The sequence below is a fragment of the Loxodonta africana genome, chromosome 10, assembly GCF_030014295.1.
Source record: "Loxodonta africana isolate mLoxAfr1 chromosome 10, mLoxAfr1.hap2, whole genome shotgun sequence".
NCBI lineage: Eukaryota > Metazoa > Chordata > Mammalia > Proboscidea > Elephantidae > Loxodonta > Loxodonta africana.
The window spans coordinates 4,711,863-4,726,323 of record NC_087351.1 but is presented as its reverse complement, the minus strand read 5'-3'; the positions used below and the strand labels follow the sequence as shown (position 1 = coordinate 4,726,323).

General features: G+C 39.9%; 1 protein-coding gene across 1 annotated transcript in view; it reads right to left on the bottom strand.

The window, feature by feature from the left end:
• The window catches only part of ATP8B4 (ATPase phospholipid transporting 8B4 (putative)), a 366,292-nt gene that overhangs the window by 66,382 nt on the left and 285,449 nt on the right, over positions 1-14,461 (bottom strand). Inside the window, exons 16-17 of the mRNA XM_064291985.1 lie at positions 11,262-11,427; positions 7,987-8,175 (exon numbers count right to left, since the gene is read on the bottom strand). Coding sequence (XP_064148055.1) covers positions 7,987-8,175; positions 11,262-11,427 — 355 coding nt within the window. The remainder of the gene's footprint in view (positions 1-7,986; positions 8,176-11,261; positions 11,428-14,461) is intronic.

Here is a 14,461-nt window from a genome sequence, read left to right as displayed (position 1 = left end):
AGGGACTGATCCCTCCTGATGACACGTCCGAAGTATGTAAGACGCAGTCTCGCCATCCTTGCTTCTAAGGAGCACCCTGGTTGTACTTGTTCTAAGACAGATTTGTTTGTTCTTTTGGCAGTCCATGGTATATTCAATATTCTTCACCAACACCACAATTCAAAGGCATCAATTCTTCTCTGGTCTTCATTATTGATTGTCCAGCTTTCATGCGCACATGATGCGACTGAAAATACTATGGGTTGGGTCAGGCGCACCTTAGTCTTCAAGGTGACATCTTTGCTTTTCAACACTTTAAAGAGGTCTTTGGCAGCAGATTTGCCCAATGCAATGCGTCATTTTATTTCTTGACTGCTGCTTCCATGGCTGTTGATCGTGGATCCAAGTAAAATAAAATCCTTGACAACTTCAAACTTTAATCCGTTTATCATGATGTTGCTCGTTGGTCCAGTTGTGAGGATTTGTGTTTTCTTTATGTTGAGGTGCAATCCATACTGAAGGCTGTGGTCTTTGATCTTCATTAGTAAGTGCTTCAAGTCCTTTTCACTTTCAGCAAGTAAGGTTGTGTCATCTGCATAACGCAGGTTGTTAATGAGTCTTCCTCCAATGATGATGCCCTGTTCTTCTTCATATAGGCCAGCTTCTTGGATTATTTGCTCAGTATACAGATTGAATAGGTATGGTGAAAGAATACAACCCTGATGCACACCTTTCCTGACTTTAAACCAATCAGTTACCCCCTTGTTCTCTCCGAACAAACACCTCTTGCTCTATGTAAAGGTTCCTCATGAGCATAATTAAGTGTTCTGGAATTCCCATTCTTTGCAATGTTATCCATAGTTTGCTATGATCCACACAGTCGAATGCCTTTGCATAGTCAATAAAACACAGGTAAACATCTTTCTGGTGTTCTCTGCTTTCAGCCAGGATCCACCTGACATCAGCAATGATATCGCTGGTTCCACGTCCTCTTCTGAAACCGGCCTGAATTTCTGGCAGTTCCCTGTCGATATACTGCTGCAGCTGTTTTTGAATGATCTTCAGCAAAATTTTGCTTGCGTGTGATATTAATGATATTGTTCTATAATTTCCACATTCGGTTGGATCACCTTTCTTGGGAATAGGCATAAATATGGATCTCTTCCAATCAGTTGGGCAGGAAGCTGTCTTCCATATTTCTTGGCATAGACGAGTGAGCACCTCCAGCACTGCATCTATTTGTTGAAACATCTCAATTGATATTCCACCAATTCCTAGAGCCTTGTTTTTCGCCAGTGCCTTCAGAGCAGCTTGGACTTCTTCCTTCAGTACCATCAGTTCCTGATCATATGCTACCTCTTGAAATGGTCAGAGATTGACTAATTCTTTTTGGTGTAATGACTCTGTGTATTCCTTCCATCTTCTTTTGATGCTTTCTGTGTCGTTTAATATTTTCCCCATGGAATCTTTCACTATTGCAACTCGAGGCTTGAATTTTTTCATGAGTTCTTTCAGCTTGAGAAATGCTGAGTGTGTTCTCCTGTTTTGGTTTTCTATCTCCAGCTCTTTGCACATGTCATTATAATACTTTTACTTTGTCTTCTCGAGATGCCCTTTGAAATCTTCTGTTCAGTTATTTTACTTCATCATTTCTTCCTTTTGCTTTAGCTGCTTGACATTCGTGAGCAAGTTTCAGAGTCTCCTCAGACATCCATCTTGTTCTTTTCTTTCTTTCCTGTCTTTTCAATGACCTCTTCCTTTCTTCATGGATGATGTCCTTGAAGTCATTCCACAACTCGTCCGGTCTTCAGTCACCAGTGTTCAATGTGTCAAATCTATTCTTCAGATGGCCTCTAAATTCAGGTGGAATATACTCAAGGTCATATTTTGGCTCTTGTGTACTTGCTCTGATTTTCTTCAGTTTCGGCTTGAAAATTGCATATGAGCAATTGATGGTCTGTCTGTTCCACAGGCAGCCCCTGGCCTTGTTCTGACTGATGATATTGAGCTTTTCCATTGTCTCTTTCCACAGATGTAGTCAATTTGATTCCTGTGTGTTCCATCTGGCGAGGTCCATGTGTATAGTCACCGTTCATGTTGGTTAAAGAAGGTATTTGCAATGAAGAAGTCATTGGTCTTGCAAAATTCTATCATTTGATTGACGACATTGTTTCTATCATGAAGACCACATTTTCCAACTACTGATCCTTCTTTGTTTCCAACTTTCGCATTCCAGTCACCAGTAATTATCAATGCATCTTGATTGTCTGTTCAATCAATTTCAGACTGCAGCAGCTGATAAAAATCTTCTATTTCTTCATCTTTGGCCTTAGTGGTTGGTGCATAAATTTGTATAATAGTTGTGTTAACTGGCCTTCCTCGTAGGCATATGGATATTACCCTATCACTGGCAGCACCGTACTTCAGGATACATCTTGAAATGTTCTTTTTGACAATGAATGCAACACCATTCCTCTTTAAGTGTCATTCCCAGCACAGGAGACTATATGATTGTCCAAATCAAAATGGCCAATACCAGTCCATTTCAGCTCCCTAACGACTAGGATATCGAGGCTTATGTGTTCCATTTCATTTTTGATGATTTCCAATTTTCCTAGATTCATACTTCATACATTTCAGGTTCTGATTATTAATGGATGTTTGTAGCTGTTTCTTCTCATCTACCTACCCTTAAAACCAAAAACCCGTTGCTGTCAAGTTGATTCCAACACATAGTGCCCCTTTTAGTCAACACTCATACTAGTTTCTTCCTGGCTTGATGAGATCTAACGCACCCTGGAAACTTATTAGTGTTGGGATTTGTCTGGGGCTTGTGTTCTGTCCCCTTGGTTGGCTTTCCTACTGCCAGAACTCATGCAGTTTTTCTTCTGTTTTGGCTCTAATTGTCCACATTTGGAAACAAAGAGAAAAACGTATGCTAACCTCTTTCTAATTGCCCAAATGGGGAAAAAAATCAAATTAAGCCTAAAAAAGGCCTTCTCTTGATTGTCTTCTACAACAACCTAAGAATTTCCCCATATCTTCTCCTTCCAGCATAAGGACTATAAAGGCGAGTATGTACAGTCTCCATCTGCCAGGGCAATTAATCTCTGATTGCTATTTATAGCCTAGTCTAGGATGTTAGCTCTCAAATATTTTGGTCTTAGGACCTCTTTACACTCTTAAAAATTAGCAAGCACTCCAAAGAGCTTTTTTGTGAGTTATATATATATGTATTTATATCAATATTTACCATATTAGAAATTAAAACTGATAGATTTTATTATATCAACTGTATTATATCAATTAAAATACTATTATAATAATAATAATCAGCCTATTACATATTAATATACCATTGTTATAAAAAATAACTATTTCCTGAAACAAAAAAATTTAGTGAGAAAGTGGAAATTTTTACATAATTTCAAATTTCTTTAATATCTGCCTGAAGAGAAGACAGATTCTGAGATCTGCTTCTGTACTTAGTCTTTTGTGATACCACATGTCACGTGACCTCCATAGTACTCCAATATACACTCATGAAAGAACGAATGTGGAAAAGGCAAATAGCATCTCGATAGTATTATAAAAGCAGCTTTGCATTTGTAGATCCCCTGAAAATCCCTCAAGGTCTCCCAGTGGTCCCTGGACTACACATTGAGAACAACTCATCTAGGGAAATCATTAACTGGCTGTGACTTGTGCAAGCCTCACCATCTCCACGTCCAGTTCATATATGTGACAAGAAGATGTCTAAACAATCTAACTTCTACGGTCCTTTTTAGCTCCATAATTTTCTGATTCAATAAAAATTTTCCACCCTTGACGCCCTTTCTTAACTCAGCATTAGCTCCTTTAAATTTGAGTTTGTATAAATCCAATTTCATGCAATACTGCTTGAGTTTACTCACTAAACATTTCCTTTAGCAGCTCGGCAAGTTTTATGTCTCTTTTCCATCCAAGGCTTCTCGTAATTTCTGTTAGGAAGCCTTAGAGTTAGTAAAATCTCAGCCATTTCAGAAGTTAACCTTTTTAAAATGAGTTAAATCAGATCATAACCATTTTAAATCAGAAATATGAACATGATGTTCCTATAGACATATAGCCAGAATGTAGACAAGGGTCATAGTTTTTTGGTTATAGAATCTTATCCCATTGTTTGTCCTTTAAATATTGGTGTTCTTCAAGGATTTACCCAGATCCTACTTCCCCTTCCATCCATCACATTCTCCTTGGGCGATTGTATTCATTTCTATGGCTTTAAGTCTATCTACAGGCTAACTTGTCTCAAAAGTGTATCTCCTGCCCAAGTCCAGCTCCTTCTGACCTGTACATCTAGCTACCAATTGGACATCTCCCCTTGAATGTTCCCAGACATATCAAATTCAAAATAGACTAATCACTTTCTTCAATTAACTAGCTACTTCTTCTATGTCCCCAGTCTTAGTGACCAGCTTCACCACCCACTCCGTCTTCCAAATCAGAAATCGGGCATCACTCATAGCTCCTCCCCCTCTGCCATCTATACACCCAATCAAAGCCATGCACTTCTCTCTGCCACATTCTCTCTTGTCTAAGTTATTACATTAACCTAACTTGTTTTACCGATCCTGGTCCTGCTTCCTTCCAAACTGTTCTTTATATTCTAGCCAGGGTCATCTTCACACTGATGCTCAGAATCCTGCAATAGCTTCTCTCTACCCTTAGGCTCAAGCTTGGACTCCTTAACATGTCATATACAGAGTTCATCAAGAGCTGATGAGTCTATTTCCTGTCTCCTTTCACTGCCTACTCCTGGATGCTGCCACACAGACTATCTTTCAATTTTTCAAGTGTACCACATTCTGCCTGAGCTTCAATTTCTTGGAAGATAGTAAGCACTTAAAATATTTGCCTATAATTGAATTGAACTATAATCATGCAGAAATAATTGAAAGCAGTACCTATGCCTTTGCAATGTAAAGAAAAAATTAAAAGTCACGAATGGCTTCCAGGTTTACACTGTAAGAAGCAGCTGCAACAGCAGCACCATGAAGGCTGGCAGATAATTCTACTTTGCCACATCTCAGTTGGGTTGCTGCTCCTACACCCACACAGAAAAATGCTGTTCCGTAGCAGTGGGATTTGTACTTCAATCATCTTTAAACGGTTTAGACTTGAACAACACCTTGTCTAAAGATCTCCTAAGAGCTTTTCAAGGGGCGTTTATAATTTATTCTCTGTAACGATTATCTTCCATTCCCCCTCTATTAATAACTCTCCTTGAATTTTATCCTCTATTTTTATCTATAGAAATAATGATCCCCACCTGCAGAATCAGTCCTTCCAAAACTATATAATGAAGTCTATACATTTACCAATTTGGTATATTCTATTCCTCTGCAAAAATTCTTTATAGAAACCTGTTTTTATTTAGACACATCTGACTTAAATCAGGGGGTGGGGAATATGGTATGAGTGTCAGAGGGCAATACACCATCAACAAGGAAAATGACAGAACTCTAGTTAAATTAGGTGTTCCTGGGTGGTGCAAACAGTTAATCCACTCAGATGCTAACCGAAAGGTCGGAAGTTCAAGCCCACCCAAAGACACCTCAGAATAAAGGCTTGGTGACCTACTCCTGAAAAATCGGGCACTGAGAATCCGATGGAATACAGTTCTACCATGATACACATAGAAACCCTGGTGGCATAATGGTTAAGTGCTACGGCTGCCAACTGAAAGGTCGGCAGTTTGGATCCGCCAGGTGCTCCTTGGAAACTCTACGGGGCAGTTCTACTCTGTCCTGTAGGGTCGCTATGAGTCAGAATCGACTCGATGGCCGTGGGTTATGACACACATGGAGTCACCATGGGTCAGAGTCAACTCGACAGCAACTGGTCTTTTCTAGCTTAAATACAAAATAAATTGCTGATGGGTCACGATTTTGGATGTTGAAGACAGATCTCTTGCCTCGGAATAAAAGTACTACTGCTATTGAAACTATACATCACTGATTCGATGTGTGAAATTTGTTTATATAACCCCCCAAAACAAAACAAAGCAAAACAAACAAACAAAAAAAGGAAAGAAAGTAACTAAAAGCAAATGTCTGAGCCTTGGCGTCAGGGTGCTATCTTTACAGACCAAGCCTTGTGGCAGTCATGAGACTGGGATTATTGCTTGTCTTGTTATCACACTGCAGAGATTTTTCTATACTAGTGGAGTCCCTCCTTTAGATTCCTCCTGATTAAAAACTAAATAGAACCAAAAGCTCTTGAATCTCCATGCATTTTGTGTTGAGCTGTTATTTTTCTTCATGTGGGATCTGTTAAGGTAAACATCTAATGTTTACAGTTGGGCTGCCATTTCTCCACAACCTGTAATGGTGACCAAGTCTGGAGAAAAGCCATAAATCTCCGAGCGCAGCAATCCTAGATTTTTGTCAATGCCCTCAGAGCAGCATCGTTAACACCTCCCCTGAGGCTGTAAATAGAAGATACCCATTGCCTTCGAGTCGATTCCAACTCATAGCAACCTTATAGGACAGAGTAGAACTGCCCCATAGAGTTTCCAAGGAGCAATTGCTGGATTCAAACTGCCGACATTTTTGGTTGCCAGCCAAGCTCTTAACCACTGATCCACCGAGGCTCCAAATAGAAGATAACACCTGCTGATACAAAATTAGGCCAACAAGGAGAGGAGGTGTACTTTTTAGCAACATTAATGGTGACTGTCTACAGCCTGTGGTCAAAAAGATAAAAATAAACATCCTCAGATGTTGTTTGGTTTTTATCTGCTGAGAGCAATCTCTGAGGAATAGTTTCCAGTAGTTGGAAACCAAACCCCCCACCATTACGCATATACACGTTAGCCACTGTAGAAACTAATTTAATATGATGAGCAGGATATTCATAAGTTGCAAACCACTGGGCTCAATTTTATTTAACAAACATTTATAGAAAACCTACCGTATGCCAAGCAAACTCTGTGCTTGGTCCTGGACAGTATAAGAAGAATGTGACTAAGTCTAAGATGTAAGTTTATGGACTGTTGAAGGAGAAATGAAAGGTACATGCAAGCAGGAAAGGAGCAATGCCCTGAGGAAGGGAACAGAGAATGGCATCAGGTAGAATCTTTAGCTTTAAAAAGGAATAACAGCAATTTTTCTCTGAGGCAGGAGGAAGAACGAATGAAGATAATGCTCGAGAATGAAGGTGATGGAGGGAAAGAGAAGAAGTCAATGGTATGCATTCCTGAGGGTCTTAGAGAAAGGAGACAAGTTTATCTTCCAAAAATAAAGGAGATCATCGCAGGCTTTAAGGCTTGGGAAAGGGCAAAGGTTTGGGACACTTGTGTGAGGAAGGAGAAAAGGAGCTAATTAAGAATGGGAAGGACACTGAAGCAGCACCGAGGGTTCAGCTGAGTTGGGAAAGCACGATTTGTTGTGGCACTAAGTAAAAGATGAGGAAATCATCTCTAGCAACAGCGATGAGCAGAGAAAACGAGGATGAAGATGAGCAAGCTGATGGTGATGGCAACAATATTAACAACACCTAGCATGCGCCAACAAATCAGAAACTCATCGTGACCCAGTGTTAGCACAGTGATGAAGACAATGGGCTCTGCAGCCAAACTCCCTGGGTTTGAATTCCACCTATCTCACTTCAAGCTCTGTGACCCTGGGCAAGTTATTCAAACTCTCTGTGTTTCAGTTTCATTATAACTTGAATGGATATAAAACAATAGTGTCTACCTTATAGAGTTATGACAATTAAATCAGTTAATTAATGTAGAGCGCCTAGAGCAGGCTGGGAAAAGAACAAGCACTGGTTAAACATTAAAAAAAAAATTATACTTATTTCTACAGCATTGAGGCAAAGGTGCGGGTTACAGGTGTTCATAAAGTTATAAGAATATCACAACTCTCAGCACGGGAACAAGAGCAAAATAATCCTTGAAAAGCATCAATATCATCACAATACAATCAACAGATCAAAAATAATCTCAGCTATCAACTGTACCTATGACAGACATCCTTTTTCTGATATTGCTGAAATCCAAAAAGGCAAGCAATTGGTAAGTAACTAGTGTTCCCAGTTCTTCTATTGTTATAGTCTCTGGGGTTCGAGATTTAAAAACGAATCCAAAATTTCTTGCAGCAGTCACTAGGGCGCCTTCATCAGGTGACTGAACTTGGTAAATCAGCTGGCCTAAAAGGGAAAGGAACAGGCGTATAGTGTATCAATACTGAAAATAATTAAAATTCATAGAATGCCATCTCCAACTTGTTCTTCAACGCCAAACTCAAGCGTCAGCTCTAGAAATCTTTCCTATGCTCAGGCCTTTCTTATTCACCGACCAGCTGGACCAGGGGCCCTTCCTCTGGGATTCCACAGGATTCCAGGCAGACCGCCATTGAAACCTTCTCATCTCCTGTGGAGGTGCCCATTCCTGAGTCTGCCCCTCCGCTACGCTGAGTGTCTTAGGTCAGAGACCAAATCTGTGGATTTTCAGTGATAAGAGATGTACCATGGAACAGTCACAGCTAAAACATTTTACTACATATTAACTCATAAAATCCTCATGGTAAGCCTTTGAGGTAGAAGTTGTTAAAGTTAGGTCTCCATTTCATATCAGTGGAACCTACGATTGAGAGATGTTACACAATTTTTGCAAGATCACACAGACAAAGGGTGATGCAGCAGATGCTCTGAATTGCACGTCAGTCCTCTGCCACTGACCATTTTTGTGAGAAGGCATACAAGAAATTTCTCCAAGTAGAGGGCATCAAACCAGGGTGTTAATACTTGGTACCGGATACTGTGCCTGTGTTGGGGCTGGGGGATGGAAGGGAGAGGAGAGAGAACAAAGGAAGCAAGCAAAAAGAAATAAAAATACACTTAAAAAAAAAACTGCATGTATAAAATATGCCCTTTTATATAAGATTATATCATGTTTGTAAGTAAAAATAAATTAGAGTAGGCAGAGCTAGATCTATATTTACTGATTCATATACATGTTCAGGTTACATTGGTAACACCACTTGGGTTCTTGTCCTGTCCTATTAGCTGATTGAAATAAGACGGACACTGATTGCAATGGAAACAGAGTGGCAAGTTTATTGTCTGTGCGTACAAGGAGCGCTGGGGTCTAGTGACCACAAGGCCACGTGCTCGCTGAGGGGGCTGGGGAGCTTTTGGTTTCCAATGGTGCCAGGGGTTGGGTTTGGTACCCGGAACTTTCTGCCCTTAGCCCCCCCATGCCCATATTTGGGGGTCCAGGGTGGGGGGTCAGTTGAAGGATGTGATTTCTTCAACCTGCGCATGCTTCGAGGTGTAACTCGGACTAGTTCAGTGGATGGAGCCACTACCTGCTGCAACTTCCTGAAAAATGTTGCTCAAAACAAGCTTGTGGTTAGCCAGACAAAAAGAGGGAGGAAGGGGTGTCGATTGGGGTTTTCAATATGGCTGAGCAGCCTGTTTCAGTAAGAAAGTAGTTGTTAATATATATTGATGTATACAGTATTCTATAATTATTTTTTGTTAAAAGTAAAAACCATTCAACCACAAATCATCAAACAACCGAGAACAACATGCAAGATAGGCACAGAACACAACAAACAGAAGAATACTTGACAACATGAAACATAACAGATAAAACAAAACTTCAAATTAAGTATGATTAATGTCCTCAAAAAACCTAAGAGAATAGTAAAACATTAAAATAAAAACAGGTTGCTATAAAAATAAAACAGTTTTAGAAGTGAAACTCATAGGCAGAGATAAAAGAAGCTTAATTTAAAGGAATTGTGATATCCCCAGATAAAAATATAATGAATATTATATTTTAATTATAGAAATACCATTAATCATTGGCATTATTATTGTAAGACCAGTTAAAGTCATAAAAAATAATTATATGAGTCCTCATGCAAGGGTTAAATCCTGTGAATCTTCAGTGATTAAAATCTGAGGGATGGGTGAAACTAGCATGATCCAGGAGAAAACTATGGCTTGGACGTAGTCCCAACAACAACAACAATAGCAACAATAATAAATATATACACACACACATATATACATATACATGTGCATATATACAAGCAGATACATATATATGTAATTGCAGTCTATATGTAATATGGAAATCCTGGTGGCATAGTGATTAAGAACTACGGCTGCTAACCAAAAGGTCGGCAGTTCGAATCTACCAAGCACTCTTTGGAAACCCTATGGGGCAGTTCTATAGGGTAGCTATGAGTCAGAATCAACTGGAGAGCAATGAGTTTGGTTTGTTTGTTTGCTTGGTTATATATATTTCACTTTTCAGTTGAAATTACTTGGGTAGTAATTTCGGCTCAAAAGCTGGTAAAAAAAAAAACCCACTGCCATCGAGTCGAGCTGAAAAAAAAATAAAACTTGTAAATGGAACAGATTGGGGTCAGTTGGAGCAAGAAGCAGATTCTCCATGACTGCCTCACAACTTCAGTATTAAAGTGGCCAAGATGGTTCTGTTCTATTCTATGAACCCTGAGTTCCAAACAACCATCTTATAAGTGTGAGAACTTGTTCATAAAAAAAGTGGGGTCTAAATAAAAGTATAGTAGTATCAGTGTAGAAGGAGCTTCGGTGGTACAGTGGTTAAGCACTTGGCTGCTAACCAAAAGGTTAGCAGTTCAAGCCTGCCAGCTGTTCCTTGGGAGGAAGATGTGGCAGTCTGCTTCCGTAAAAGACTTATAGCTTTGGAAACCCTATGGGGTAGTTCTACTCTGTCCTACAGGGTCACTATCCAAGTCGGAATCAACTTGACGGCAGTGGGTTTGGTTTACTTTGTTTGTTTAGTATCATTGTAAATGTATCCCCATTATTGGGAAAATTCATTCTAAGCACACGCCTGATGGTCATCTGCATCAATTATATGTACATGCTAACAATGGGAGTTACATGGCTCAACTCGTATTTCCCTATGGGTCCTGGCTACCAGAAAGTTAACAGTCAATGTGGTAGTCATAAGAAATAGTTCATCTGCTTATATTAGCATATTTGGATTCACACCTTTCATCGATTTCATTTCTTTTCTTTTTTTTGTGGTTTAAGTCTCTCCATATTTTTTTGGAAAATGTTCAGAATATAAATAAATACAAAGAAAAGCTACTGACAGGTTAACCTCATGCAATTTTCCACCATTAATTAAAAAAATCCTCCAAACCCCCAACAGTTTTTATAAAAAACATAAGCTCTGATTTGGAAAACAAAAATTAGGCTGACGACTACACACAGACTTTTCACCCACTTACCTGCACTATTTTCCTCCGACATGACGGTGTGGCAGAGAGCAAGTATCCTAAGGAATTCATGCACTTTGGGGTCACCCAGTTTAATGGATTCAATCAGACTATGGTCAAAGAACTGAAATTTTTTATCTGCTTGGGGGTTGAATGAGAAATCCACAGGTTCTTTTTTCTGTAGGGGAACAAAAACAACAAAACTATAGATTTTATTCCAACAATAATCTTTCAAAATTCAAAAAAAATGTCCTGTAAGTATCGTCAGTGCTTGTATGATTTTTCAGCCTCAAACGTCTGGACTTAAAATGGCTTTCTGTTTCTTCATTACTGTTGAATACAATTTTATTTCAGAGTCATGCACCAAGCAGTGAATCTTTCAAAAGCATATGAGGAAGAAAAATCTCCAGGGGCTATACAGATCCTCAAATACTAATTGTAACTCCAAATATGAAGAAGCTCTGAAAATTGAATTGTTGTTATTGTTTTCAAAATCTATTTGATGGCAAAATCTAACCTGCTTTGAACTGATTTTGGCAGCAAAACCTGGTGTGGAATTGTATGAGTCCACTTACAGACTTTTTTTAGCTTCATCAAATATTTATCATGTACCTACTATGTGCCAAGCGGAGTTATGGGTGCTGGGGTAGAGTAGGAAACAAAATGCCATCCTTGCCCTCAGTGAAAGTCAGTCTTATCAGGCCAGGGACAAGTAAAAAGGCAATTTCAACAGGATGTGCTAAGTGCTATGATGAGGCAAGCACATTGGACCAGGGAAAGAGGGCCGGGTGTCAAGGAAAGATTCTCAGAACATATAGCATCTAAGTTGAGGCTGGAGGGGTGAGCAAAAGTGAGCCAGACAGAGAGCTGGAGCAAGATCGCTTCAGGCTGAGGGTACAACATTTGCAGAGGCATGAGAGAGAAAGGGGGTGCGGTCATTTGGAAAGGCTTTAAGGAGCACAGGATGGATGAAGCATCTCGGGCATGTGGACAGAGATGAATCTGGATAGAGGAGGGGGCTTTGTCTGCCAGAGGCCAAACTCTTCCAGAAGGCTCCCTTCCCACTCACTGATGACTTCGCTGCTGTACTCTAAAAGCATCTCTGGAATTACAAAAGCAGGAATTTGGAGGCAGATCACTAATTGGTCGAGAAATATTCATCGAACTTTTGATTTGCTAAGCGTGGAATAAAGTCAGCATTTCCTCTTTGTCTTGCTGGAACTCACCCTCAAAAAAGAAAAAAAAAAGAGAGAGAGGAAGAATGAGAAACAAAAGGCAGACTCCATTTTCAGGGAAACTAGAAGAATCAAAAGCCACACCTCCTTCAATAAGATGGATTTGCTGCCAAAGAGAAGAGTCCTGGTGGCACAGTCGTTAAGAGGTGGGTTATTAACTGAAGGGTCGGTGGTTTGAACCCACCAGCCTCTCCATGGGAGAAAGATGTGGCAGTCTGCTTTTGTAAAGACTGCATGCAGCTAGGAAACCCTCTGGGGCAGTTCTACTGTCACTATGATTTGGCCGGCTTTGGATTTTTTTTTGGTTGCTGCCAAAGTTGGGGGTGGGGGGGCAGAAGTGGGAGGAGAAAGGAAGAATTATGGGTAAGAAGGATAATACTCTGAGGAAGGAGAGGGTGATGCAGGAGGAAGCAGAGAGAAGCTGACACAAAGAGAGCTAGCTCACGGTGCTGAAGAGCTCAGAAAAAGCCCACTAAAACACAACTCTTAAAGGCAAGGGTCACATCCCTATTTGCAACAGTGGTAAAAGGTATGAAGCAACCCTCAGAAGGAGGGTCCTCTGCCTGGTTTGGCCAGAGGCAGAAGAGGTATGGCTAACCAAGGAATTCCAGGAAAGCAGTATTTCCAGGAAGCATGCTTACTCCGAGTTAGCAAAGAGAAAGAGTCTTTACTTATCTCCATTGTCCGGCCTGAGTTATAGCTAATCACTTTCTAACGCCAAATCCTGAATCAGAAGAAAAATATTCTCTTGGCTCCGCGTGTAAATAAACCTCACATAACTATCTGATGTGGAAAAACTTACGTCCTTCAATAATGAATAATAATTTTTAAAAAAGGAGCCACTACAGAAACTATACACTGGTTTTTTTTGTAAGAAAAGTACAGGAAAAAATAAATAGAATATGAAGCTCCCTGACCTGTTTCCACAGAGCAGAAGAAAACTGTAACAAAACATTTTGTAATTAATTTTAAAAAGGAAAACCGAATGAAGCCATCAATCCAATGACGCAATAATAGCACAAGGCAGAAACTCAAGAAAGAGGTAGCGAGGCAAAAGAGGGAGAAGAAAGTGAGCTGTTCAAGAAAGAAGCAGAAATTAAAAGTAAACTAGAGAACATGAAGAGGAAAAGATACTGCAGAAAACTAATTAAATCCCAAACCTACTCCCCAGTAATGGAGAGAAGGACAGGATTACGAAAATGATCACAATGAAACAAAAAAATTGTTTTACACAGAAATATCTCTAAAATACACTGTCAAGAGAAGAAAGAAAATTGAGTAGTAGCATGTATGTTAACTACCACTGTCTGTCAGCATGTCATACTGTGGGGGCTTGTGCGTTGCTATGATGCCGGAAGCTGTGCCACCGGTATATCAATTACCAGCAGGGTCACCCATGGTGGACAGGTCTCAGCAGAGCTTCCAGACCAAGACAGACTAAGAAGGAGGACCGGATGGTCTACTCCTGAAAAAACTGGCCAGTGAAAACCTACTGAATAGCAGTGGAACAAGAATATTGAATATACCAGAAGAACAAATAAGTAGGTTTTGGAAGAAATACAGCCAGGGTACCCCTTGGAATCGAGGATGGTGAGATTTTGTCTCGTGTACTTTGGACATGTTATCAGGAGAGCCCACTCCCTGGAGAAGGACATCAGGCTTGGTAAGGTAGAGGGTCAGCATAAAAGATGAACGGACACAGTGGCTGCAACAATGGGCTCAAACATAGCAAGGATTGGGTGGATGGTGCAGGGCCGGGCAGTATTTCGTTCTGTTATACATAGGGTTGCTAGGAGTCAGAACTGACTTGACAGCACCTAACAACAACAACAGTAGCGTTGTCCATATAAAAAAATGGAGGATATATATTTACTTGTGTATATATAAAATATCTCTAAAAGACTTTAAAAATATATAGGAACTGTGGTTGGGGGACATAGATGACAAAGAATCTTCAACCATATGAATGTATTTTTT